This window comes from Nestor notabilis, unplaced genomic scaffold (assembly GCF_000696875.1).
Source record: "Nestor notabilis isolate BGI_N333 unplaced genomic scaffold, ASM69687v1 scaffold26033, whole genome shotgun sequence".
Lineage (NCBI taxonomy): Eukaryota > Metazoa > Chordata > Aves > Psittaciformes > Psittacidae > Nestor > Nestor notabilis.
Genome location: NW_009923701.1, coordinates 14,825 through 40,815, shown reverse-complemented (window position 1 = coordinate 40,815; position 25,991 = coordinate 14,825). Strand labels below are relative to the sequence as shown.

The 25,991-nt window shown below is 42.9% G+C and overlaps 1 protein-coding gene across 4 annotated transcripts; it reads left to right on the top strand.

Annotated features, from left to right (window-relative positions):
• Window positions 1–313: 313 nt before the first annotated feature.
• POLR3E (polymerase (RNA) III (DNA directed) polypeptide E (80kD)) lies at window positions 314–25,478 on the top strand. 4 transcript variants are annotated; one of them, XM_010012285.1, is made up of 20 exons: window positions 314–391; window positions 1,504–1,554; window positions 2,960–3,037; window positions 4,523–4,638; window positions 4,957–5,039; window positions 5,771–5,878; window positions 6,357–6,406; window positions 6,698–6,817; window positions 7,379–7,464; window positions 8,493–8,537; window positions 8,622–8,713; window positions 9,509–9,629; window positions 11,223–11,304; window positions 13,720–13,779; window positions 14,740–14,897; window positions 15,178–15,242; window positions 16,570–17,063; window positions 21,752–21,829; window positions 22,732–22,857; window positions 24,989–25,478. In XM_010012285.1, the coding sequence occupies exons 1-20, from the start codon at window positions 356–358 to the stop codon at window positions 25,043–25,045; spliced, it is 2,106 nt and encodes a 701-aa protein (XP_010010587.1). In that variant the 5' UTR covers window positions 314–355; the 3' UTR covers window positions 25,046–25,478. The 4 variants fall into 4 exon arrangements, with proteins under 4 accessions (XP_010010587.1, XP_010010588.1, XP_010010590.1 ...); XM_010012286.1 differs by having other exon boundaries at window positions 22,795–22,857; window positions 24,989–25,045; XM_010012288.1 differs by lacking the exon at window positions 22,732–22,857 and having other exon boundaries at window positions 24,989–25,045.
• Window positions 25,479–25,991: the final 513 nt, after the last annotated feature.

Sequence of the window (25,991 nt, the reverse complement as noted above, 5' to 3'; positions counted from 1 at the left end):
TCTGCGCGTATAAAAGGCCTGTCTTTCCCTCTGTAGAACACTGATTTAGTGGTCTCTTTCTTACAGAACTGGCTTTCAGAACAGTTACATGAACTTACCTGGTTTTGAGACACTTGTTTCTTAAATTTGGTGGCAGTCAAAATCGTGAAGTGTTAGGGACCCAATCATTCAAACACATACATTCCCTCAAAAACCGGACTGAATACATTGCCACTGAAAGGAACCAAGTTAACTTGAACAAATACTATAGGCTACATGTGGAACATGGCACAGATGTAATGACTCATATGACATTTCTGTTTTCTCTCAGGTTGTGCCAAGGAATAAGCCAAGAAAAAGCTTTTTGTATCTTAGCATGGCAAATGAAGAAGATGATCCAATTATACAAGAGGTAAAAGTGCATTGTGACAGCTGTGCTTGTACATGAGGTGCTTTTTCTTTAATTGTTATTCCCAGTGTTCTTACCTTGCTGAAACGATGTGTCATCAACATCAGTGGTTGTCTTACAAACAATAGCTTGCTCTGTGCAAGGAAATATGTTGTGTGGGCCAAGTATATGGACCATGGTATTTATTTTCCCAGAATAGTGGTGTATATGTTGACATACTCAGCTTAGGTTTTTCACCCTTCATAATCATTCCGTGTCAGAAGAGGAGAACAGGTGGGGAACTTGCTTCTATCACTGTGTGTTTCCCATGACTCTATTGTGTGTCTCCGAGGGCTGTAAAAAATGGGAATGACTTTGTTAATACTGTTAAATATGAAGCTAAAATATTTCATGCCTTCTGCTAAAATAAGCAGTTGTGTTCTGATTCTGGACGTATGTAAAGGAATACTGTGCCTGAAAGAGCAGTCACAGTGTTCTGTTCACTTTTATGTCTGAATTTACATATCTGAAGTACAAGGAAGGAAAAAAGCCATGAGGAGTGGGAATTGTCCAGAGTATATCTAAAGGTATCCAAGATGGCAGCTTCCATATGTGATATTCATGAAACATCCATAGATTTTCAGTGCTGATGGCAAAATGCTAATACTGAATCAGTTTTGGGTTGTGGTTGTCTTTTGTCTGATTTAGAAAGATTTTATGACAAAATACTAGCAGTGAAGTTACTTTTCAGTCATACTGCCAAAAAGAGAACTTCTTCATTTTTCTGTAATTGTGATAACAGATTCCCATCAGCACCCTGGAAGAACATTTCCTTCTTTCATTTCAGATTTGCTTGCCAGGTTTCCTTAGAGAGGTAAAACACAGCTAAAGCCACTGCCTGCTGCCTCCTCATAGTGGGTGGGGGTTTTGTTTGTTTTTTTAAAAAAGCCAACTGCAGAATTCCATGTTGGAATGAGCAAAGAGGAGACCTTTGACAAGAGTGTCATAAATGTGTTTTATGTTAGAGTTTGTAATGCAAAGCTAAAAGTTAAAACTGTTAGCGTTCGAGCTCTAGGGTTGGTACTTTTATCAGTTACAGCTGGCACCTGATGGATGTTGTTTGGTTTGCTTTTTAGATTGACGTGTTCCTGGCCAGAAGTCTACTGGAGAAGCTGTATCTGTTTCAGGTATTTCAGTTGACTCCTGTGCAGTGATAATTTGTTTAAAATAAATTTAAACAGACAGAGCAGTAACTTTCCTTACTGCTTCAGCCTGCCAAGATCTTTGATATAGGCAAGCCTGTTTGGGTCTCAGTCAGTTTTGAAATACTTTGTATTAAATCATTGCCAAGAGAGAAGTTGTCATTTATGGAACAGATTTGTCATTAAATCGCTCCCTTTAACCACCCTAAGGGAGTGCTTTTGGTAGATAGTGTCTCTTTATCATGGTTTGAGTAAATCTGCAGTCTCTCAGACATCTTCTGTCATCACTGATTTTTGCCATCTTTACTAAACATGTATCTTTAGGACCAGCCCTATTTAGAACGTCATCAGTATTCATAAATTAGTGTCAGACATCAGAATAACCTCCTTAAGCTGTGAAGATAGAATCATACAATCGTAGAATAGTTAGGGTTGGAAGGGACCTTAAGATCATCCAGTTCCAACCCCCCTGCCATAAGCAGTGACACCACACACTAAACTATGTCGCCGAAGGCTCTGTCCAGCCTGGCCTTAAGCGCCTCCAGGGTTGGAGCATTCACAATTTCCTTGGGCAACCTATTCCAGTGCCTCACCAGATAAAACTAACTAGTGGTTAGTGGAAGGTGGAAATGTGTTAGGAAGGTAGAGGTCTGTTTTCCGTTCTGCTGCTGAATTTCTCTAATCATTTTATCCTTGTAATTCACTTTCCTCATGTGCAAAATGGGAAGTCTTTTGATTAAATGTTCAGCATAAACCAGTGATGCCCACTGGCAAGCCCACTGCCTCCTGTCCAGATCCTCTGCATGGCACGTGCCAGCAGAGCAGACACATTGGACCATGCCATGCAGCCTCACCCCTGGGATACCCACAGTTGCTCTATGTCAGGTGTGAGCATTGGTTAGTGATGGCGCCTGTGGGTGTTCTGGAGAAAGGGCAGCTCTGAGCAGGATGCTGCTGTGGCTGGAAGATTTCATGTGGGTACCTCAGTGTCCTCTCAGCATTCCCAGATGGTTCAGAAGAGAGACTCATGTGGCTAAACCTGGATCTGGTGTCCCATATCCTGTAAGCTAACACTACTTGTGCAAACCCAAAAATACTTTACTTTTAGGTAATGTGAGATTAATGTAACACATTTTCCTGTGTTGCGGTTTATTGAGGGACAGGAAGGGGGTTGAATAGTGATGAAAACAGAGATCTTTGGGGAAAGCAACAGGCCTTCCAGGTCATGCTCCCAAATATCCTGATGAATCACAAATCAGTCAAGTAATTTCTTGATGTCTTGTATCCATCTGGCAAATGAGATGAAGGGACAGGGAAGATTGAGTTAATTTCTGTGAAGTCCTTTGATCTTTAAATGAAGAGGGGTTTATGAAATGGATTTGTTTTTCAGTATCCTATTCGTCCAGCTTCCATGACCTATGATGATGTTACGCATCTATCAGCAAAGATAAAGCCAAAGCAGCAAAAGGTTGGTCATCGTTTGAGTCCAGTCTATAAAAATTGTTCTACGTTGTGCAAAATGTACTTGAGAAAAGCACAATATGCTATTAAGATGTTACAACTATGCAACTGCTTGGGAGACCAGATCTCTGTGCTTGGAGGTATGGGGGAGTCTTTCATTGTGACTGTAAAGTAGAGTTTAGAATAAGAGCAGTTTACAAAGAGAGGAATTAAAGTCATGATGGAAAAGCCACTCTTAATATAGAATCACACAGGGAAACATGGTTCGTAACGCTAATTCAGTCTGTAGGTGCTTGTGCGAATACATCTTGATTTGTAAGGTCTTTGCAATAGTCAGAAAAGAGTTGAAGTTTGGAGGCATGCTCTGTCTTTCAGTGTCAGTGCAGGTCTTGATTTCTCTCTTGCGTGGCGATGAGATCACCAGCAGTCCTTTTGAAGTTGGTGGGGTTGTATAGGTAGTGAATGTATAGCCAAAGCCAGAATGATTGCACTTGCTTGCAAATGTATCCCAAAACTGTGGCTGTGATTTTAAAATGCCTTATTTAAAAAATGCAGAAATAGATGTCTGTGATATCTTTTATTCTGGGAAATACTTAGGAGAGTGCTTGTGTGAACCTTGGAGTTAGGATGCTTGTTGTGTTCAGGAAGTATGCTGTTAAAATTAGCAAACATTTGCATTGTAAGCCCTCTGCAGACTTGCAAAGCTGCTGTCTCATCCAGGGACTTGTAACTAGTTCAGTTTGCAAGTAAAGTATAGGGGAAAGAATGAGGCAATAGCTGTGTTATACTTTAGGGCTTCAGCACACCCTGATGAAGAATGTGTACTGTATTGTTAGAGTATGTAATTAGAAATGCTGTGCAGGAAAACGTTTATTTTTGAACCTTTGTCTGAATTTTAAAGTTTGAGGAAGGGAGTAGTTCTCCTTGTAACTAAAAGCTTGGAGCTTGTTTCTGTGCTTCAACCAGTGTAAATCAGGAATAACTGTAAGTCAGCTACAACCTCAAACTGACCTGAATCAAGACCTTTGCCTCTGAAGAGGACATAGTTTGTACTGCTGGTACCCAAACTAGAAGGAAACATACCATAAGTTTGAGAGATTCTGGATGGATCCGCAGCAGTGGGGAGGCTTGAAGGATACTGCTTATGCACTTGATCTGTACTGATAAATAAAGCAGACTGATAATGTAGTGGGAGATATCCAACAAAGTGAAAGTGTATCTCAAGGCTGCATGAAGAACTAATTTTTCTGCTCCCATTCATTTCCATGGGAGTTGATATATCTCCAGTTTGTTTTTAAAACGTCCTTATCCTGGAAAACCCCATATATAGGCATAACTTTATATATTGTCCTGTGGATTCGATTGATGCTGCTTATGTGTTTAAATTTGCTGTGAACCTATGGAAATGTTAGCAAGTGTGGGATTGAATTTTAAGTGATATGTTTGGGATTCTGTCATGGTAATTAGCTGTCTTCTCTTTCCTGTTGTTTAGGTTGAACTCGAAATGGCCATTGATACTTTGAATCCTAACTACTGTCGCAGCAAGGGAGAACAAATTGCTCTCAATGTAGATGGCACGTGTACAGATGAAACAAGTACCTATTCCTCGTAGGTGTCCTCTTTGCCTTCTTTTCCTTTTTCTCATGAGCATAGATATGTGTATGGCCACTAGGGCTTCAGGGAAAGGTGAGAACAAAGGGCTGGATAGTTTTGGGGGGTGCTTTGAACACTGTTATGTAGCAAGTATTCTTGGAAATAACCTACATTTTTCGTGTGCTTCATGAATTCTGAATTGCAAACAGAAAGATGAGGTTTTTTGCTGCAGTTGTTGATAGTCCATTTTGGGAATTGCTGATTTCAGACCTTCAACATCTGTATGCCACATTGTCTGTGGAATACAGTCTCATAGCATTCATCTCTCTGCAGGAAGCTGATGGACAAGCAGACTTTCTGCTCTTCACAAGCTGCGAGTAACGTTTCCCGCTATGCAGCTGCTGTTTATAAAAAAGGTAAGTTTCTTTTGCTTTCCCTTCACAAGTGAAACATACTCATTTCTGCGGTAAAGTCAGGCCTGTTTGTTCCTTTTATTTTCAGCCTGTTTTAATTAACTAATGTGTCTTTAAAGAAAGGAAAATCTTTCCTTATCATTGTCCCCAGAGTCCTTGAGAACGTCTAGCAAAATGGTAAATATTATCTAAGGACACTGGGTTTGTAGATACCTCCGGGATCTTAACAGTGCTTAGTGGCCTGAAATAGTACACATTTGTAGCATAAGTTTATCATTGTTATTTATATTATTATCTCCATCTAATTGTGTCTGTGTCACTTTCTTGTTCAACGCTTTTTGCCCCTCTCTTGTCTCCTAATGCCATCACAGAGTTTTGATCTGATGATCATTTGAGATGAAAATATGTAGATTGTCTTCAGTAATCACTGTTTTACGAGGAGTCTTCTGAACTATAGGTCAGGTCTGAGCCAGAATGTGGCTTTCTACGGGATCTGCTTTCAACATAAATAGGAAAGTAGCAGAAATAGATCTTGGTCTTTCATACTCCTTTGAAATCCTGAGCACCAGATGCATTTTTCATACAATTCCTTTTTACACTCTACTGTATGAAATATTTATGTTCAATTGAAGCTGTGCCTTTACAGAACTAGGGAGATGATGAAAAGTGCTGTCCATATGCAGCAGTAAAAAAAAAAACCAACAGTTTTAACCAATGTTAATTCTCTGTTCCAGGTGAACTTCACCTGACTCCACTACATGGAATTCTTCAGCTGAGGCCAAGCTTCACCTACTTGGACAAAGCTGATGCAAAACACCGTGAAAGAGAAGCTGCTAATGAAGGTAAATGCTGCATGAGTTGTGTTTTCTTTTGGGAGGTAAGATACAAGTTCTCTCCGTAATTTTACTGATAGAGGCCATTACATTTTGAAGGTGTTTAGTATAACATACTAATTATAAGGTCATTTTTCAGGTTATTTCGCTGATACTATTTTCAGTGTAGCTACGTATATGCTTTTGAGGGCACAGTGTGGGGGATTGGCAGAGGGATGGGAGGTGGTGGGTAGTGGCAAAGGGCAGCAGTAGGGAGCATCAACACTGCCACTGAAAGGTTGCATTGCAAACTTGTGGGACCAGTATCTCCTGTCACAGCAGCAGTGTGGTGCTGTTATACACTGCATAGTTTGGCAAGCTGGGATTGAACCCATGGTTATGTAGTTCCTAGTACCACTTTCTTCCTTCATGGGCCTCCAAACAGTTACAGATTTGCTTTGGCTTTTTCACTGCAGTGGTGTATTTATTCTGATGTATTTTTTGGCAGGTGGTGATTCATCCCAGGATGAAGCTGAAGATGATGTTAAGCAAATTACTGTATGTCCAGACTTCCTTTTTATGGTGGTTCAGCCAACAGTTCACAAGATAGCATGACAATTCACACCCAAATAAAAGGGCAGGAAAACCCAGCTAGTCCTGGTGACCCTGGGCTTGGGAAAGGGGAAGCAAGATGGGCTTGCCCTTGTGCATAAAGATTGCACTGACAGCAAGGGGTGATTCATTTGAGCTATGGCCCCTAGTTTCTGTTACTTAGGTACCGCATAAATAATGCAAGTGTTTTGTTTTGAGAGTCTTGGGGTTGTATTTAATGATGCCCAAATCTTCCAGGTAAGATTTTCCCGCCCTGAGACCGAACAAGCTCGTCAACGTCGTGTTCAGTCCTATGAGTTCCTGCAGAAGAGACAAGCAGAAGAGCACTGGGTTCATCTACATTATTATGGCTTGAAGGTAGGTGTGTTTGGCTGCTGAAGAGACTGCCTGGCCTTGTAGGCTCAGCCAAATGTAGAACTGTTTTTAAATCTGGGCCCATGGGAATCAGGGAATCATCAAAAGATAATGAACAAAAGTAGGTCTGTAGGCTTGAACAGCCCCTGCAGAGCTCTGCATCTCCTCCACGGGATGATGCTTTGGAGTCTCCACACTGGAAAAGGTTTAAAACCGAGAGCTGGACAAAGGGGAGGTCTGATGTAAAGAATCACTCAGGTCTGGTATTATGAACTGGAATTTGTGAAAAAACTTAAAGAATCCAGTCAGTTGAGTGTCAGAAATCCTGTTTGTCTGACCCACATGCATGTCCATCAGGAGATTTTGAAGTCATAGCAACAGCAATATTGCCACATCACGTGAGCATCTTTCAAGAAAGTGAAAGCAAACATCAGTTAGTGAGGTGGACGCTTGAGTGGTGCAGTAATGACAGTGTGGTCACAGTCTGGAAGGAGGAAGCCATCTCTCTGGCATTTTCTATGTTTTCAGTAGGTGGTGGTGACTCTTGTTTTTCCGTATCTCCAGGATAGCCGTTCGGAACACGAGCGCCAGTATTTATTTAGTCAAGGTCATGGCCTTGCTGAAAACACGGAATTAATTAAATCTCCCAGGTAATGGTTTGATGGTTTCCTACAGAAATTGCAGTAATTTGGTGGGGCTGTTTTCAGAGGAGTAAGCAGGTGTATTCTTGAAAAGTCCTTTCTTTGAGAACTGTGGCCATGATAAAAATTGAATTGTTTAAAAAACACAGAAACAAACTAGCCTTTGACTCACTCAGGTTGCTTTCCTTGTTTCCCTGTACTCTGAGATTAAAAGTGGTTGTTTTCACTTGGGATTGTAGCCTCTTGTACGTTATCACAACCCTGTGTTACTGGGACTGCAAATACTATAAGGGAAAAGTAAAAGCTCCTTCTGGTTAAAACAAATTTAAACTCTGAAGCCAATAACTTCCTGTGTTAGCAAATCTTATAAAACTTTTGTGATTTGTGAGAGACACCTGCAACTGCTCGAAACTTGTTTGGTTTTGTTTCTTGGTGACAGCAGCTAAACAGGAATCTTCCCATGATGCACTCAATACTAATTCTTCACTGTCATCTAATACAACCATGGCCCAAGTAGTAATGAAGTGGCAGACTCTCTCTGTTTAATGGTCTGGGTGTGTTTTTCTTAACATTTAACGTGTCAGTGCAACAGTGCTAGATGTTCTGAGTCTTTTGGATCTGATTCTTTCCTCACAGACACTGGTAATTATATGGGTGGAAAAGCCCTTTTGTAGCTGGCCCAATTCTCTGTCTACAGGACCTCACATGACCCTTCTTACTGCTCTGTCAGAGCACGTGTGTTTAATGTATTTACTCTTGCAGTTCCTCTGTTTGAACACTTCTTCTGTACAGAAGAGCCAGGATTCTGACTCCCATTTATTTAGTGCTTTCTCTTTGGTCAGATGAATGTCAATAGTTTTTACTAGTACTGAATTTACAGAGGAAGATAGGAAAGGAAAGGGGAGAGCTCTCTCTTCAGGCTAATGTTTGTTTTGTAGGTTCACACAGGTAGTATTGCTCTTAGCAAGAAATAACTGTATTTAAACCTGGGAAGTCCCAAGACAAGCATTTTAAGGATATGTTTTCTTTTCTCCTAGTGAATATTTAATGATGCTGATGCCTCCAAGCGTAGAAGAAGAGAGGTAAGTGTTTGTACAGAATGTTCTAAGTCCATATTGGCTGGATGCTGGTTTTTATGGGCTGCAAATCTGCTTGTTTATCTGCAGTGACAAACCAATGGCTCCAAGCAATGTGCTTTCTATGGCCCAGCTGAGAACTTTACCCCTTGCTGATCAGATCAAGATCCTAATGAAGAATGGTTTGTAGCTTTTGTAATACATTTGCACTTTGGGAATTTTAATTGCCTCAGATAAGGTACCTTTCCTAGTAATTCACTTCTGCCACCCCACCAGACAGTCTGTCTGGCTCTCTGATTCTGTGAAGAATCCAAATCCGGAGCCTGTCCTTTAAGGAGTCCTGCTGTGCAGAGAAGAGCAGTAACAGCAGATAAGACTGCTCATCTGTATGTTTGCAGGCAGTTTAGTCTTAAAATAATTTCTATCTAATGATAGCTTTCTGGATACATCTGTTTCAGCAGGTAGCTTCTGGAATATGGGGTCTGAGTGTGAATTGTAAGTTGAAGGTTCACACAACAAGCTGCACTTTGGGATTTTCTGGGAAGTTTTCAGTAAGATGCACTTCTGATGCAAGATGAGTTGTCGTCTAGGAATTTTATTTTGTCTCTTCAGAGTTACTATCTGATGAGAGCAAATTCTGAGAACTTTGCCTCAGAACCTTTCTGTCTTGTCAGGTGTCTGTTTTGCCAAAGACATGGCTTATTTTTATTTATTTTATTAATGCATTAATTTGGGACCAGTTCAGCTAATCAACTGGGACCATTTAAGCCGATCAACTTTGCAGCACTAGCAGAGACTTTCAGAACAGATGATGACTGTAGTGCAGGGGGGAACGCAGTAGAACTTAGGTTTTGGGGTTTTTTCTAAGATATAGCTTTGACGATGAACTTCGACATAAACCCCCTAGATTTATAAATCTATGTCTGTATCATGTGCATTGAAGAAACCCTTAATCTGGTTTGTATTTTGCCTTTCAGTGAAGGTCATGCCGTTTGCAAATCTGATGAGTTTGCTAGGCTCTGGGACTGACTCTACGGCAGTTCTCCGCTGTATACAGCAGGTGGCGATGCTGGTCCAGGGAAACTGGGTGGTGAAGAGGTATGGCTCGTCTTTGTTACTGGGACATGGTTGTCTGCTTTAAGGAGAGGATCAGAACAATGGATTTTACATACTCGTCTTTCTTGTGTCCCAAAATAGCCATGTTCTTAATTCACAGTACGATAAAATCTTGATTTAATGTTTGTTGCTTTTTAGGGCAGTCAGATATTCAAAATTCAGATGATTGATATTAAGGGATAATATCTTAATATCTACCCTAGCTAAAATTATGGCTGGGCAGTGATGTAATCTGTATTTGCATTTGAGTTATGCCAGGGTTTTGATGTTGTCTTTGCTCCTGTTCTTTTGTGAGAGGAATGCTGTGAATTCTAACAGAGATAAGTGTCAAATATAAACACAGAAAATGAAACCAATGTCAGCTATAGTATTTCCTAGCTAAATTCAGTTAAAGATCTTTGTGCAGTCACCTCATTGTTCATCAGTGGATGCTGCTCTTGTCAGCTGAAAGCTACCCTCTGGAAGGCATTACCCGCTTAATAAATCAAGTGTGGAGTGCTGAGTGTACCATATGAAATGGATTCTGTATCATCCTCCTGTTTATTAGGATAAAGCATCCCACTGGGAATTGAAGTGTAAAGTGCAGTATGATTTTTTTTGTTTGGTTGGGTTTTTTACCTGGGTGGAGCACTGCATGCAGAGAATTACAATCTCTTGAATAGCTCTCTGTGTTTGAGTGGCACCAGCTAGCAGTCTGGGTCTGTTAGCAGGATGTGTTTCAGCTGCTGTGATACAGGCCTGTAATAGCAACATGAATAGTTTTAACAGCAATCCTTGCTGTCCCTCCAGCCATTCTAGAAAGAAGCTGGAAGCATGTTAAAAGATTGTATGTTAGCATTCAGATTGCTTTTATGTGATAGCTCATTCTTTCCCACTACTCTGGGGTGGATGTATGTATCTCTAGTAGATGTGGCGTGTTTGGGATGGTTGGGCACAGAGTAGCACATGCGCACATGAGAGCTTTAGGTGGAGAGAGGACCCATTTCTTTGACCTGGATAGGATCAAGATCATGAACCTGGGTTGCCTTGAGGCTTTGGTTAGCGTGCTAACAAATGTCATCCAGTTGGTTTGCAAGCAGACAAGGACAGAGGTTAATCCTGGTCTCGGGGCTGTTAGGTATGAGCATCACATTTCTAAGAGCTGTTCTCTTAAGCCCATGATCACTGGGAAAGACTTTATTAAAAACCCCTTATGCCCATCCATCAGCATTTTGGTTAAATGCTGCCTTCAAGGCTGTGTACTAGGTTAGCCTAAGCATTTCTTAGGATCACTCTGGTCTTGTTTACACTAACCCATAGGGGGATAGGCTTTGCAAGAACAAAGCAGAGCTTGTACCTGTGTTGCACGCATCTGCTAGCCACAAGGCTATGCTTAGCTGGTGTAAGCCTTTTTGCACTAGTGTAATTGCAGTGGTGTAATTACACCAATATTAATTCCTTTAATGAAAACTGGGCTTTGGATAAAGGTATAATTTAACTGCAGAACAGGGAGGACATGTTTGTTATGTTAATCTTCTCCAATGCCATTTTTCTGGAGTACCTAGTAACTAATCTGTCTTCCTTTTTAATTAACAGTGATGTCCTCTACCCAAAAGATACTTCTAGTCCACATAGTGGAGTCCCTGCTGAAGTGCTCTGTAGAGGGAGAGATTTTGTTGTAAGTATAACAGTGTTTGTTGTCCTTATAACACAGGTGAAGTTTGCCTGAGAGGCCATGGCATTGCGAAACTGCTGCTTTACTGCAGTAAGGTGTTTCCTCCAAAGAAATCATTTGTGCTTTAATCCTGAAATCTGTCGTGGGAGCGTTGGTGTAGATTGACATTGTGGCTGGTTAGCAGGTTCAGATCATCTGTCATTAACAGTATTCATCCATTCCTAATACATGCTGTAGAGCCCCTATCACATAGCCCCCACAATGCAGGGCTTACAGAATAGCCAGAACTGGATAATAAAGTAGTTGTTTCCCCAGATCTATTTCCTTGGGCTCAGGACTGTGAGATCTCAGGAGGGCAGTGTGGGTAAGCCTTGTGCTCCCTGGGCATGCACTGTTGATCTTTAAAAAAAACTTTATTCCCCAGAGACGCTAATCAGTGAAAGGACTTTGTTCCAGACACCTTTTGTGAGCAGTAGCTGCACATGGAAGTGAAATGAATACAGGTCTTGTAAGCACACGTAACCACAGCAGAAAGGAACAGCCTCTGCATTGTGTTTATTTTCGCTAACCATGGAAAGAATTAAGTTCCTAAGTGCTTCCTAAGTTCATAATCAGTTTATGGCTTCCGCCATTAAAGAGAAGCTGACAGGTACATTGCTCTCACTTCTTTCAGTTAGACCTGACTGTTCCCCTTGTTTGCAAAGTTTGTTTCTGAGATTTAGCACTTTATAGCAGCATGCTGTGTAAGAGACTTTAAGGAAATTACAGTCCTTGTGTAAGATAAAACTGACAGTGATTGAAGCTGACTTCTTATTGTGTCTTGATGTCTGCTCAGGACACTGCCATATGGAGACCTGGGCTCAGGTGTGACCCAGTGACATAAGTCTTCAGGACACAGCAGATTAGGTGACACGTCATGTGTAAAGTCCTAAGTACTAGAAATTATTATACTCAGTTAAGTAAGCATCAGTGGTTCAGTGATTAAGATGTAAAGATAAATTATTTTCATTTGAATTATGTCAGATATACCTTGTATGAAAAAATGGATCTGTATTGATCTTAAAGTAAATTGCTGATTAGCTCTAAACAGGGAAAAAATTAAAATATTAGAAGATAAAAACATTTCTGGCGTTCAGACAAAGTGAAATGTCTGATCATAAGGCTCAGAAATAGTATGTAATGCTGTATTGCATGTGTGGAGAAAATGTGTTCTAGCTTAAAAAGTGAACTTTATTTCTCTGTATGTATTTGTGTAAAGTAATTAATAATGTTAAAAAATACTTATGGCCAGTAGTGACTTTCAGTGTTCACCAGCTCCTCACTGTACTTCGTGGAGGAGGAAAAGTAATTTGCGTCTTTTTCTGAAAGCTTCTGTTTGTTCCCCAGATTCTCACATAAATAAATTGTGGACATGAGTACCATTGGCACTAGTTGAGGGTAAAGGGCTACCTTAGAATTGTGTGCAAGAAGAGCTGATAGATTGCTTCCTTAGGACAGCAACTTCTTGTGCTTTAAAACAAATGCCCCGTGCCCTAGAGTGAGCGTGGTGGTTTTGTGTGCTTGTGGGCAGAGAGAAGCTGAATCAGAGAGAAGGATGCAGAGATGACGTCGTAGGGCAGGAAGAAATTGGCAGTAATGAGATTTTGAATTCTTCACAACATTATTAATACACACAGACTAAAAGAGGTTGCCGTCTATTTAAATGGAGACAGGAAGAAATCAAGGTCATGTTCAGACAGTGTTCTGCTCAAGTCCTCATGTATCCTGTTAGCCTGCTCTCAGCAGCTGCCTCTCAGGATATTAAACTTAGGAGCTGCTTTGCAGAGCACCTGGCTTTCCATTAGCTGGGGGCAAGTGTGAGTGACAGGCCATCTCTGCATAACTGTAACTCAATGTGATGTGCACTGAAGAAGGGAACAGGCACTTTCTAGGGGGCTGTGTGCTGCAGGAAGGCAACAGTCATCAGCTGCTAGAGGCCCCTACATTGACAGAAATGGCCAAACAGTTTCTTTAGGTTAATTAGGTATGTGAGAAGCTGAGCATCAGGTGTGACTTCTGGAGTCCCAGCATCACTGCAGTGGATCTTCCTTTTTTGTTTCTTGGAAACTAATTGAAGTTTGAGTTCAAGAGATTCTGCATTTTGTATTTTGTAGTATTTTGGCTTTTGTAGTCACAGGTTCACCAAGGCAAACCGTGGACTCTCAAAGCTTTGATACTGTCTTCATGGCCATTTGAAGCCAGAAGAGGCCAGAAAGTGTTTTGCCACTACCTGGCCAAGAATCACCTACTTCCATATTCTTGAAAGGAACAGGGTTCCCATTTTTCTGGTAACATCATTGACCAGGGTTATTACTACAACAGCACTAAAGCAACTGCTGAATACAGTTGCTAGGTTTTTCTCCTTTGTTCCCTTCCTAGATGTGGAAGTTCACACGGGACCGCTGGGTTGTGAGAAAGGAAGTGGCAGCAGTTACAAAAGTGAGTGATGATTTTTTATCCCTAAATCAGAAGCTGGTGATGAGCGTTGGGCTTTGTCTGTAGGTTGGTAGTGGATGCTGCAGCCTTCTCTCAGGTTCATAGTGTCTGCATTACTGCTGACGTGCAGTGTTGCTCTCCAGGCATGACTTCACTTTGGAACAGGTATAAATACATACTTTTGTTTAGAAACATTTCAAGCAGCTCCCACAGTTACCACGACTCCACAGGATATGACTAGTCCTGTAGCTGAGCCACTGGAATGCATCTTGTCCTCTCGTCTATTTCAGTGGAAAGCTGGACACTGTTTGAATTAAGCTGCCTGATCATGCACCAAAACAGATGAGTGCTTGTGCAGTCCACATTAGCTAGTGTTCTTGGGGTGTGTTATAAAAAAGCAACTCCTGTTGGCAGTTGCCACTTGTTAGTATTGAATAAAAGCTTTAGAGCATCTCAGGCACTTGAATATTTTGTTAAAACTGGCAAATGAATGAGAAACATTAAGAGAACAAAAAATAATTTCCTTAAAATAAAGTAAAATTATAAAACACAAGTCAATTTATGCACAGACTGTCTACTTTCATAATGTGAGATCCAGTGCTGCCTAAAAGCTGTGCATGTGTAAACGGAGTATGTCTGACTTGCAGCTCTGAAATAACATTAACATTGTAGAATATGCTTGTCTTCACAATAGAGTCTTTTCAACTCAGTTTGGAAACTCCCTTTTCTTCGCAAAACATGCCATGAGCTATTTGACTCTCAGGTGATTAATCACCACTGCTCTCTGAAGTCCTGTGCTTTTAATGTTGTGTGAAAGTGTTGGCGCTGCAGGGAAGGATGAGTATCTCTGACTTAGCGGGGTGTGTATTCATGGAGGTGCCCCACACATACCAAATCAGCATAACTGCAATGTTCTGTGTAAATTTACTTCCTTATTATTTATGCTTTTTCTTTTTCTTTTAGCTTTGCCCAGAAGATGTGAAAGACTTCCTAGAGCACATGTCTGTGGCAAGAATAAACAAAGGTTGGGAGTTCATGCTCCCTTATGATGAAGACTTTGTTAAGAAGCATCCAGATATAGTTCAGAGGCAACATATGCTGTGGATGGGCATTCAGGCCAAGTAAATGACTTGCTTTATTTTGGGGAATAAGCCACAAGCAGAGACCTATCTCATACAAAGTTTCTGTAGACATTGATAGCTAATTTGATCTGCATTGCCTCAAAGGTTTTCCTCTCAGTCACCAGGCAGTGCTGTGGTGGGGGTTATCACTGCATCATTCAAGTCATTCCTGTTCCTTGACTGCCTGGAGAAATTAAGTGATCTAACTAATGGCTAAAGCTGGTGTGGCTGCATGCAGGCAAAACAACTGAAACTGGTGTATTTTATCTTTGTCTTTCAGATTAGAAAAGGTCTATAATCTCTTAAAGGAGCACTTGACACCAAAGAAACAAGAGGCACAATCAGGTAAATGGAATTGTGTTTGGATCATCCTGAAGCACATTCATTCCTTCCTGTTCCTGGGTGATGTTTCGGACTTCCTCTGGTTTTGATAGTGTGAGATCAGCTGGTTCTGTTACCCACCACTTCATTTAAGGCAGCTTGTATGGTGTAGGGATGTAAACAGCTCCTGAAGAGAGGGCAGGGCCAGTGCACAAGTAATTCTCACCTCACAATGTGTATGAGATGCTATTCTTTTTAATTTCCCATGATTTGCACTGTGCTCTCTGTGGTGTGATTGAGGGCTGAGCAATTAATGAAAAATGTGTTTGGTAGGGGGCCGTATGGAGGTGTGAAGCTGTCTCTTTGACATCCTTCTCCACCATGGATGCCAGTGAGAATATTGAAGTAGCTGCTTGTCATCCTAAAATTGTGAAAACTTGAGATTCCAGAGAGTTTTAACTAGGCACTGGGCTCATTGCCAGACACTGGAGCCAGTGCAGAGTGTAAGCAGAACTGACAAATGAGCATATGAATCCATTTCAATACCCTGTGTCTGATCTGCTTGGAAGGATTAGGTGTTGGGTTATTTGGAGAGGATTAGCCAGCTGAACAGCAGAGAAGATAACAGCGTGTGTGCTGTGCGTGCTTTTGCCTTAAAGACAGCGCTCCTTCCTTTGGCTTTGAGACTGGATTCCTCTGCTACCGACACGCCCCTTCCTTTCACCTTTGGATAGCTGGGTGTGGAGAGGACAGACCAGGAGGCGCAGGATTGCATGCGAAAGGACTCCCTCCTGTCCCTTTCTCCGCATCAGTAGTTAAGAAGAGGGTCTCACTTCCATGCTGTGGACCTCATGCTAAAAGGGTGTTCAGGCTCACTGTTAACCCTTTCACTCTCCTCACTATACCTATAGGACATCCTTGTGCTGGCTCTGGCAGAAGCTGCAGCAGGGCCCACCAGCCACTAGATGCTCTACAACACACACACACAAAGGAAATCTGTTGGGCAAGGATGCATTTGGGTCACAAGTGGAGATGTGTACGGAGTCTTTTGTAGGCCTAGTAATGGAACAAGTGCACTTTGTCTTCGCTTCAGATTGTTTAACTGGAATACCCTTCCCCAAGCATCTGGCTTACAACTGTCAACATGTTTATCTTTAACACCCCCCCACACCAAACCACCAAAAAAACCCACGACTAAAGTAAAATTAATCAACAAACTGTTTTTATGCTGTAGATTTCACAAGCACATGATGTTTCCTCATTTATTTCACTGTGAGCCCTTCAAGAAACATTCTGCAAGAATGGAACTCTGGTTATGGTGATATTTACGGTATCTTTTGTTCCTCTGTAGGTCATCCATTGCTGGTTTCTGGGGAGCAAAGGGTCAACATGGCTAAAGCAAAAGTCAAGCAGAACTATGGGCAGCTGGAGAAGGAGTTCCAGAAGCAAAAGATAGAGATGAAATCAAATGACACCTCGGCTAAGATGGATGTTTCCAATATCCGCATTAAAGAGGAGCCTGTGAGTGACGAGGAGCCGATGGATACCTCAGCTTATGAGGGCATGAACAACGGCATTGTCAACGGCCTCCATGCAGAGGACTCCATGGACTCTCTAAACGGCCACTTGCCTGGAGGCTGCATTGACAGGGTAGCACAAGAACTGAAGGCATTTGTGTCATCAACGTTTAAGAAACAGTTTGTACTCACCCTGAGTGAGCTTAAACGGTTATTTAACCTTCACTTAGCCAGTCTGCCTCCGGGACATACGTTGTTCAGTGGCATTTCGGACAAAATGTTACAGGACATGGTGTTGGACACTGGCTGCAAACAGATTTTGGTGCCTGTAAGTATGTGTTTTCCCTTGGTATACTCTGGGGAGGAGGAGTTGGTGGGAGCAGTCAAACATCTGAGATGAAAAATGTGTGTGTCCAGTGCTGGTGGACAGGAAGAACAGACACGCTCTGAGTAACTGTCCAATATTGGATATGTTGAAGCTGCTGGAGGTTTGTCAGGAGCCCTGCTTCTGGCAGGCTCTGCACTCTGCTTTCTTAGCTCTGTGGTGTGATGCATAGCTGAACTGTCTTTGCGGCTCTGTTTCCATGTGCAAGCTGTTGAGCTGCACTGACTCACTGTCCCAACTCCTGTTAACAGGATCTAAGGCAGTCCCAGATTCCCATCAGCTTCTCCTGGAGTTGCACAAGCTCCTTCTCTCAGGGACAGGGACATAGTGAGGGAGGAAATGTGGCATTTACAGCCTGGGAGGAACAAGGCACACCCAGCAGATCCCTCTGGGAAGCGACAAACTCTATGTGCAGCAGGTTTCTTTGGTCAGGCCTTTTCCTCCTAGGCTTTGCAGAGGTGTCTTTTTGTTTCTTTGTCTTTATGGAAATGACATGTGTGATTGTGAGAGACAGAACAGGTTTGTGTGACAGTCCATTGCTTAGGAAAGGAAAAGGAATTCGGCATCATGGGAAAGAGCCTAAAAGGAAATTAATTTTACAAGACATCTGGCAGTACTGATTGGGTTGCAACCAGAAAGAGCTTGGGAGTCAGCTGCCTTGGGGAGAGAGAAAGAGACGTGTGAACTGCTTGAAAGAGCAGGCAAGGCAGAAAGAGCAGGAAGCAGGCAGGCTGATGAGAGAGCCTGGAGCATGGGAGTTGATACCCAGCTAAGGAGTAAGGGTTGCTACCAAAGGGGGTGCAGGAATAACATGTTCAATCATGTGCAGAGTATGTGTTGTGGCACTTGGGAACCGAGTAACAGACTTGAAATGCCACGAGGGAGACCATGGATTTCAGTACTTTCTGCTTTCTCTCCTGACAGCTTTCAAATCCTGGGGTAATGTTTGCCTGGAACTGCTGGCTAGGTTCTCCTTTGTATAGAGTGTAGTGTGCACCCTTGCTATGCTGATGGTAAATAGCTGACGTCATTGCTGCCCTATTACTGGGACTTGTTTGCTTTGGAAATTTTGGGATTTTGGAAATGATGCCTTCCACTCTTTGCTTAAAGGCTGTAGGGAAGGTAAGTGGGATAGTTAATTTTTCTCAAAACTCAACCAAAATAAAATCCTCCTGAAGAGAGGTGGTTGGGAACTTCCTTCTGTCTGGAAAACCCTGTCACAGGAGATCTGCAGAGGCGCAGAAGTGGTCACTGGAATGTCTCTTGCTGGAGGTCTGCTCTAAGTTTTAGTTCTGCCAACCCAGAATTTACTGCAAAACTTGAAACCTGGTGCAGGAGCCTGTATATGCCTGTGCTGTTATGTGCAATGTAAATCATTACCCCCAAGCCTCTCTCTGATGCTCTGTCTAGTTGGCAAAGATGCTTGGGCTGGTTTTACTTCTTACATGGGCTCATACGCTTGGGTTTTTCTTTATTGTTCCCGTAGACAGCTTGTCAGGAGCTGGTGAGGGTGCCCGAGCTCAAGGAAAGCCTGCAGGGTTGTTCAGCGTGGGACTGCAGAGTTGCTTATTAGTTTTCTGTAATTGAAAGTGCTTTGGTGATAAAAATCAATGATCTAAGGTAATTAAAATGATGTTCTGTGGGGGTTGAAGAGACTCTTGGCTTGCACGCTGCCCTATTATAGAAAACATGTTGCTGAAAACAGCAATTGAAACCTTACCAGGGTAATGCAGGATTTAGTACAAAGCTGACCAACTGCACCCAGGCAAATACATAGTATTTGTGGGGAGCCAGAAGAGATGCCACTCCAGCTGCAGATGAGGCTGTGGGTCACCTGCAAGATGCTGTGCTTTATAACGTCCTCAAGTTGTGGAGAATTAGTGAATCCTGGGCAGATGCACCAAGTGCAGGGGGCTGCTGCTGCTTCCATCAAGAGAAGGGTGAGTAGAGGCATCCTCAGCAGACACTACTCACTGTGTTGATGTGTGTGTGTCCAGAGCTTGCATGTCCAGCCCCATGGGAAACGTTCGTGCAGGAACCTGGCTCCCGAGTACCTACATCTATTCCTGCAGCCTGGTAGGGTGCATGGTGGCAGCTGGCTCCTTCCCATGGTCAGTGCAGGGGCACTGCCCGAATCTTATGGATATTTTTGAGGCATGAGGAAGTGATGCAACCATGCCCGGCATCCTGTCTGGCCAGAGTAACAGGGGAGGAAAGCAGCCCTGTGCTCACGGTGGGCCTTGTGGGCTAGTGCCTATGCCAGGCTCCTGGCAAGGAAAGCTCCACAGTTTACCTTTAGGATTAATCCAGCTGATAAGTCTTTTCTGGCAGACTCAACCCTTTTCTCTCTGGTTTAGCTGCCTGGCTATTTTTAGTGCGTGCTCAGTGCTTGAGTGAGACACATCCCAAAGCCAAGGGCTCCCCCCTGAGAGCTTCCGTTTGAACGTGGCAGCCCTGCGGACCTGGGGCAGCAGTTTGTCTCCTTAAAGCCCTGCACTCGTTCTGGGGCTTAGAGCAAGAAGGGGCATGGGGCAAGTATTTTAGAGAAGGATTTTAAGGCAGTGGAGAGCTGTTCCGAGGTGAGGCTGGAGGAATTAAGATAATGCACATAAAATGGCAAAGGGACAGTGGATGGCAAGACAGTAAAGCTGTTTGGACAGAGCAGCATGTCTCTTCAGAGTTGCTGTTGGCATGTCCCACTTCTGTGCTCAGGCTGTCTGACAGCAGCAAGGAGTGGGACATGTGTGATTGTGAGAGACAGAGCAGGTTTGTGTGACAGTCGATTGCTTTTGGCAGCAGTGCTTGCAGTTTGCAGAGTGAGGTTGGACGGGAGGAGGGGATTCTGTGGGGTTTTCTTCCCAAATAAGTATTGTGTTGGTTTGGAAGCTGTTGCCTTACCAAATGGTCAGATAAACACAGCTGCGTTTCAGATGTGTGGCTGAGGCAGGAGTTTGCACTCCAGGTCTGTGCTGAGTGACTTACTCAGATGAGGCAGCTCATGGTTGGGTGCTCCCCGTGCCCTGCACTCTGCTTTTCCTGCTGCAGCTGTTTTCTGGAAGGAAGCTGAAGTATTTCATTTTATCTGTGTTGAAAACATACAAGAGATATTATTCCTCAAAAGCAAGTGTCCTTAAAAGAATTATGTCAGGTGTTGCAAGCCCAATAAACCAAGTATAAAACCTTGTTATATTCCAGCCATTTGGACCAGTGTGAGAGCCAGAGCCACTAATCCCACCAGGCAGTTCCTGCTGGACAAAACTCCTTCTCTTTGCAATGAGATTGGAGGCAGGGCATGAAAGAAAAGGCTGATCTTTCGCTCTGCGATGCACAAGTCTGTTGATGTGGTACGGGTGAGGCTGGGAGGAAAGGTTTGGTTTGTCCCAGCAGCCAGGATTGAGGGATACAGGAACAATCAGGGCTGGCTTGATAGCTTTTCATTGATGATTGATTTTAGGTCATCTGGATGATTAGCAAGGAATAAATTGTTAGTGACAGATAAGAGATGTGTCAGGAGTGAAAGCATATTCAGCACTGCTTGTTAGTTGCTGCTCCAAGGGGAAATGTTAAGGCAAATGGATGGCATTTTATTTTTCAGGATTTTGGGGTGTGTAGGGGAGGCAGTTGTGTTCCTTCCTGTGTGCAGAGGTGTGAGGCCTCTGCCTCAGAAAAAACAAATGTATTTCTCTATAGCTTGACGCATATGGGAGGGGGAACAAACAAACAAAACCAAAACCACTTCAGTTTTGGAGCCTGAAATGAGCAAGTATCTCATTCACTATCCACCAGCATTCAGTCTTCTGGAGTCCAGTAGCCTGCTCCAAAACAGAGACGACCGATACAGCAGAAGCACAGTGCTTGTCAGTGGCACCAATCTGGGATTAGTGAAGCAGTCTGAATCTCTAAAACTTGCCACTTGCCACAAATATAAAATCCTGCAATGCACTTGGTGCTCTCAGTTGAATACTGCTCTGGATGGTCTGGAAGCAAACGTGGATGTTAGGAAAAACCTAGACATCTTACCATGAGATACTGGCTAAGGTCCAGGCCCTGGGGTTGTTCTGATACATGGCTATTGACCCTCCACCAGTGGGAAACAGTCTCCTTCAAAATCCATGGGATTCCAGTATGCCCAGCAGTTCCTTTTAAAACTCTGAGAAAAGGCTGGTGATGTGCCAGACATGGCAGCAGAGCCCATGGTGTGGATTACCCCACCGTGACCAGGAGCATCAGTTAAACATATCAGGCCTATCAAGGCACACGTCGTGGTGCATGCTCATCCCATTCCCTAAGCCATAGTTAGCCCCTCATTAATTCGGGGTCCGTGTGCTTCAGGATCACCAGCAGGACAGGTTGGATACAGATGATGTCTCTGCTGAAGTCACTGGGCTTCAGAGAAGGTGTCTGCCTTGTGCCTGCAGGATGGGCTGTGCCAGAGGAGGCATGGGGGCTGGTAGGGCAAGGTTACCCCTTTAATGTGGAATGGGAGAGAAGCTTATGTTGTTTCAGCAGTTCTCATTACATGGCAATGACATTTTTGATTCAGTAATAGGTGTCCAGGGATACTGTATCATAGAATCATTAAGTGGAACTCATTAAATAGATGGTTATTTTTAACAGGCTCTTGTTCTCAGTTTCCTCCACAGACTGCTGCTTCACCAGATGAATTAAAGGTCTATGCACTTTGGGAAGCTGGTGACACTTATGATCAGGTAAAGATAAAAAGAAGTGACATTCCCAAATATATGTTTGTTCAGTGTTTGGCATTGTTTGAATTTGTGTTTCTGGAACTGGTACAGCAGGTAGTTTTCCTCTTTTCCTACTGAAGTGTGCAGTTTCCAATACCAACCTATTTCCAGCTGAGAGGAAGCTCTTAGCTCACAGGGCTGTGTCAAGGCACGGCAGTGTGGGCAGAAACAACGTAATATGTTGGTAATACATGTCAGCAACTAGCTCAGTGGAATATAAGTAATTTAGAAGCTGTGAAGAGAAAAGATCCTCTGACACAGGCCTCGCACCAGGATCTGGTCCAATTGTTTTTTGTTTGATGATAATGCAACATGAACCAGAGATGAAATGATGTTGTTACCTGATGTATCTGTTTATACTTAGAATGGGAAATTATTATAGCATGTGTGAGCATGTCCTGAGTTTTAATTGCTACCAATCAGAGTCAATGAAGTAGAAAGGAAGGTGCCTAACAAAATGTGGATGGACAATGTGACTCTTGTGTCCATGATTTAAATAAGTTTTTATAGGAAAGGGTCAACTAGTATCCAGCCTTCTGGCTGGAGTGGACCACGTGAACTCCCAGAAGCATTTGAGAGGAATATGTTGCAGCCCTTTCTTCAGCATGTTCTTGTACCTTTGGAGGTGCCCCAGGTCACAGGACACTGCAAGTCGGGGTATGGAGAGATACCTGTAGAGCCCTTGGAGGCTAGAGCACCGCTGGAGAGCAGATGGATGTGGGATGGTTTCGGGATTATGAAACAAGAATCCGCTAACGTAGTTCAGTGAACGTTTAGTACAGACTAAGGCACATGCAGTTATGATATGTGGAAAGGAAGGAATGATTGTTCTTCTCTCTGTATTTATGATACATTTTCCTTTAAAGCATCGCCAAGTTTTGCTTGAAATCTTTTCGAAAAATTACCGAGTGCGCAGGAATGTGATCCAGAATCAGCTGAGTCAAGAATGCGGGGAAGATCTAAACAAGCAGGAGGTGGATAGAGTGTTAAAGGTATGTTTCTATTCTCTTGTGGGTTTGATCCAATTAATGCATGAATTTTTAATGCTCAGTTTGAGCAAAGGATCATATTTTACCTTGTACTGACAATTGCCGAGGATGATAGAACAATTGGTGTTGGAATGTGGAAAGAGCCTAGTTTTCAGCTTGCTTGCTTAAAAATACAGTTGTCTCATTCTACCTTCTTTCCCTCCAAGGAGCAGTGGTTTTGACTCACATGTTATTTTGTATTATTGCAACAGATCTTTATTTGTCATCTTGGACCAGCAGAGAATAGAATGTAGTAAATGTGTTGCTTCAGCGTTATTTTCCAATAGAGTGGAGTTAACCAGGAAGGAGGCAGGAGGGTGCTGCACAGTGCTCCAAGTTTACCAGCTAAGAACTGGTAAATGAATGCTGAAGGGCACAAGTGCCGCATGTTGAGAAGGAAATGCATTTCGTCCTGTTAGTAGGACATGCAGCAGTGTACAGAGCAAAACCCTAGCCAAAACAAGCAGACTGAGTAGTAGTTAACACATTTCATTGTGAAGGTTTATTTGAATCCTTTCATCTCTGTCTTTGAAGATGCACCATTTACTTGCTAAAAGAAGTTTAAGGTATAAAGTGCAGACCATACAGGCCATGATTGACAAGCTTTAAAAGTGATGCAGGATGGCTAAGTAAAAAGTTGCCAACTAAAGTAATATTTTAATCATTGTCGCTGGGCCTTTGCTTACTGTCACCCACTTCAATGAGACAAGTGCTTAAGTTCTTTATTACATTGGGATTTGCACACATTATATTAGCATATTTGAAACATTGCAGATCTGTTGCTGTGATAATAAACAAACTGGTCTTGCTTGAAAGAGCCTGGTCATCTTACCATTAAAATAAGCTCAGATGTTTCTGCCTGCTAGCCAGTATTTCCTGTGGCTTGCCTGTGCTGGGAGATCTGTCAAGTGAGTAGATGGGCTCAATTATCAGCTCTCCTGGAACATCTAGACAATGTACTGGCATTAGTTTTTCATGGTGCTGTTGCTATTTAACAGATAACCTATTTCTAGAAAAAATACCTTCCTCTGAAAAAGTACTTTTTTATGTAAGTAAGTCACTAAGTGATTGTGCAACCAGCCTTGTGTTGTGCCAGGCTGCTTTGCCATGAATACATTTGTCACAGAAGTATGTAAAATTATCTTTGTTTCTGAAATAAAAATTACATGTATGATTTAATGGAACAGGAAGATTCTCTGGCTTCTTTAAGCCACAAGAGATTGGATTCCTCTTTGAATGAAATTGGATTTGTTGACTCCTATTTCCCCATCTGCCTGTGCTTCTTTTTTATACACAGAGGAACAGACTTGACAAGGTTTCTGTTCTTGCATGTGCAGATCAAGTCTGCAAACCCTCTTTCTACACTCCACACTTAATTTTGGTTTTGTTTCTGCAATGTGCAAGTCCCAAGACTTAAGGAAAGAAGATACTTTCCCCTCTTTAAGCTTTGCAGCATCAGTTTGGTACCAGTACTTATGCCTGCGTGGAATTACCTAAATGGGAGGGTGGGAGCAGAAGAAAGAGAAGCCATTATGTTAGAACTCAAGAGACTTGGTGCTCATCTAATAGAATAAGAAAATGAGCCACAAGAAAACCCACTTAGTGAACTCCTTTGCTGTGGTGCTTACCTGCTGTAAGCGTGGCAGGCGTGTGGTCAGAATATCAAAGCATGGGTCTGAGGTGCAACAGTTTATTGTCATAGAAAGTTGTTTCTTAAAAGGCTTCAGACGTAGTGACTGCTTTCACACTCCAGCCCTTCCCATTGCTCCCTTTGGCCTTTCCACCTGAGCTTCAGCCTGTATATCCCTCAGTGCCCTTTGTCCTCACCCTTTCCCAAGCTGGCTGCTGCGCGATCCCCATGTTCTCCCCCTGAAAGCCTGCTTTCTTGCTGCCGCTGCATTGTTTGTCCTTGTGTCTTCTCAGCCTTTCCCCTCTCATGTCTGTTATCATTATAAGCTGTATGGTCTTAGGGTGGAGATAACCTGCTCTCCAGATTCATGCTCTCTTGTGCACTGGATAGGAGACACTGGTCATGGGTTGTCTCAAAGCCACACCATGGCTCCCAGCACCTTACACACTTTCCCTGTCTCCCCAGGACTGCTGTGTGAGCTACGGTGGAATGTGGTATCTTAAGGGGACGGTGCAGTCCTGACAGTGGTGGTAGCGGTTTCAAGTGATATCCAGGACGAAAGAGGAAACCTGCAGTGGGCGGCACAGGCAGAGTAATGCCGTGACCTCGGGAGTGTGGGGCAGGACCTGACCTACTTTGGGGCACCTGGGCATTGCAGGCAAGACAGTCACTGACATCCCAACACGCTCACACCCGTGTCTGCATGGCCACCTAGGCGCAAGAGCAACTGGGAGAACAACATGGGACCCTGTCTGCAGCTTGATTAATCGGGGACTTCTAATGTATTTCAGTTCTCGTTCTGTTTTGTTATAAAGAAATAAAACCATATGCTGACACAGACATGATGGAAAATCATGATCTAATACTTTATAATTAATGCCAATAAATTAAATTTGTTTACAAAAATCCCAGTTTTTGTTAAATACGTGGATGCTCATGCTTCAGGCTGAGCATTATAACAGCCCGTGCAGCCCTCTCTATATAGAAAGAGAAGACAGTCATGTTCATGGAAATGCCAGGCCAGGGAGGGGGGGGGGGACACAAAATCTTTGAGCTCTGTACTACATAGTGACTGTTCTTGCCTGTTGTCTGTGGAATGAGTCATTTGGAAAAGCACCTGCATTTAGAACAGATGCAGAACAACTACTGGATTGCTTTTAGTGGTGCAGGTTTTGTTTGGGGGACTTTTTGCATTACTGAATGCAAATGCAATGAGGTAAGTACATACGTAAAGTAGCTGAGTGCACCCTCTGGAAGGCATCCGGTTGTAGTTGTCACATGGCACCAATGTAAAACCTCTATTTTGTGTAATTTTTTTAATAAAATTTTATCTCAAAGGTCAATTCTACCCAGCCTCGTATTTGTCCGAGAAGAAGTGGAAGGTGCACCTACTCCTTTTGTGGCCTGAAGGCTTATGGAGGAAGGAAAGGTCAGGAATGTTTTAGCAGAGGTTAGAGGTAGATAGTGA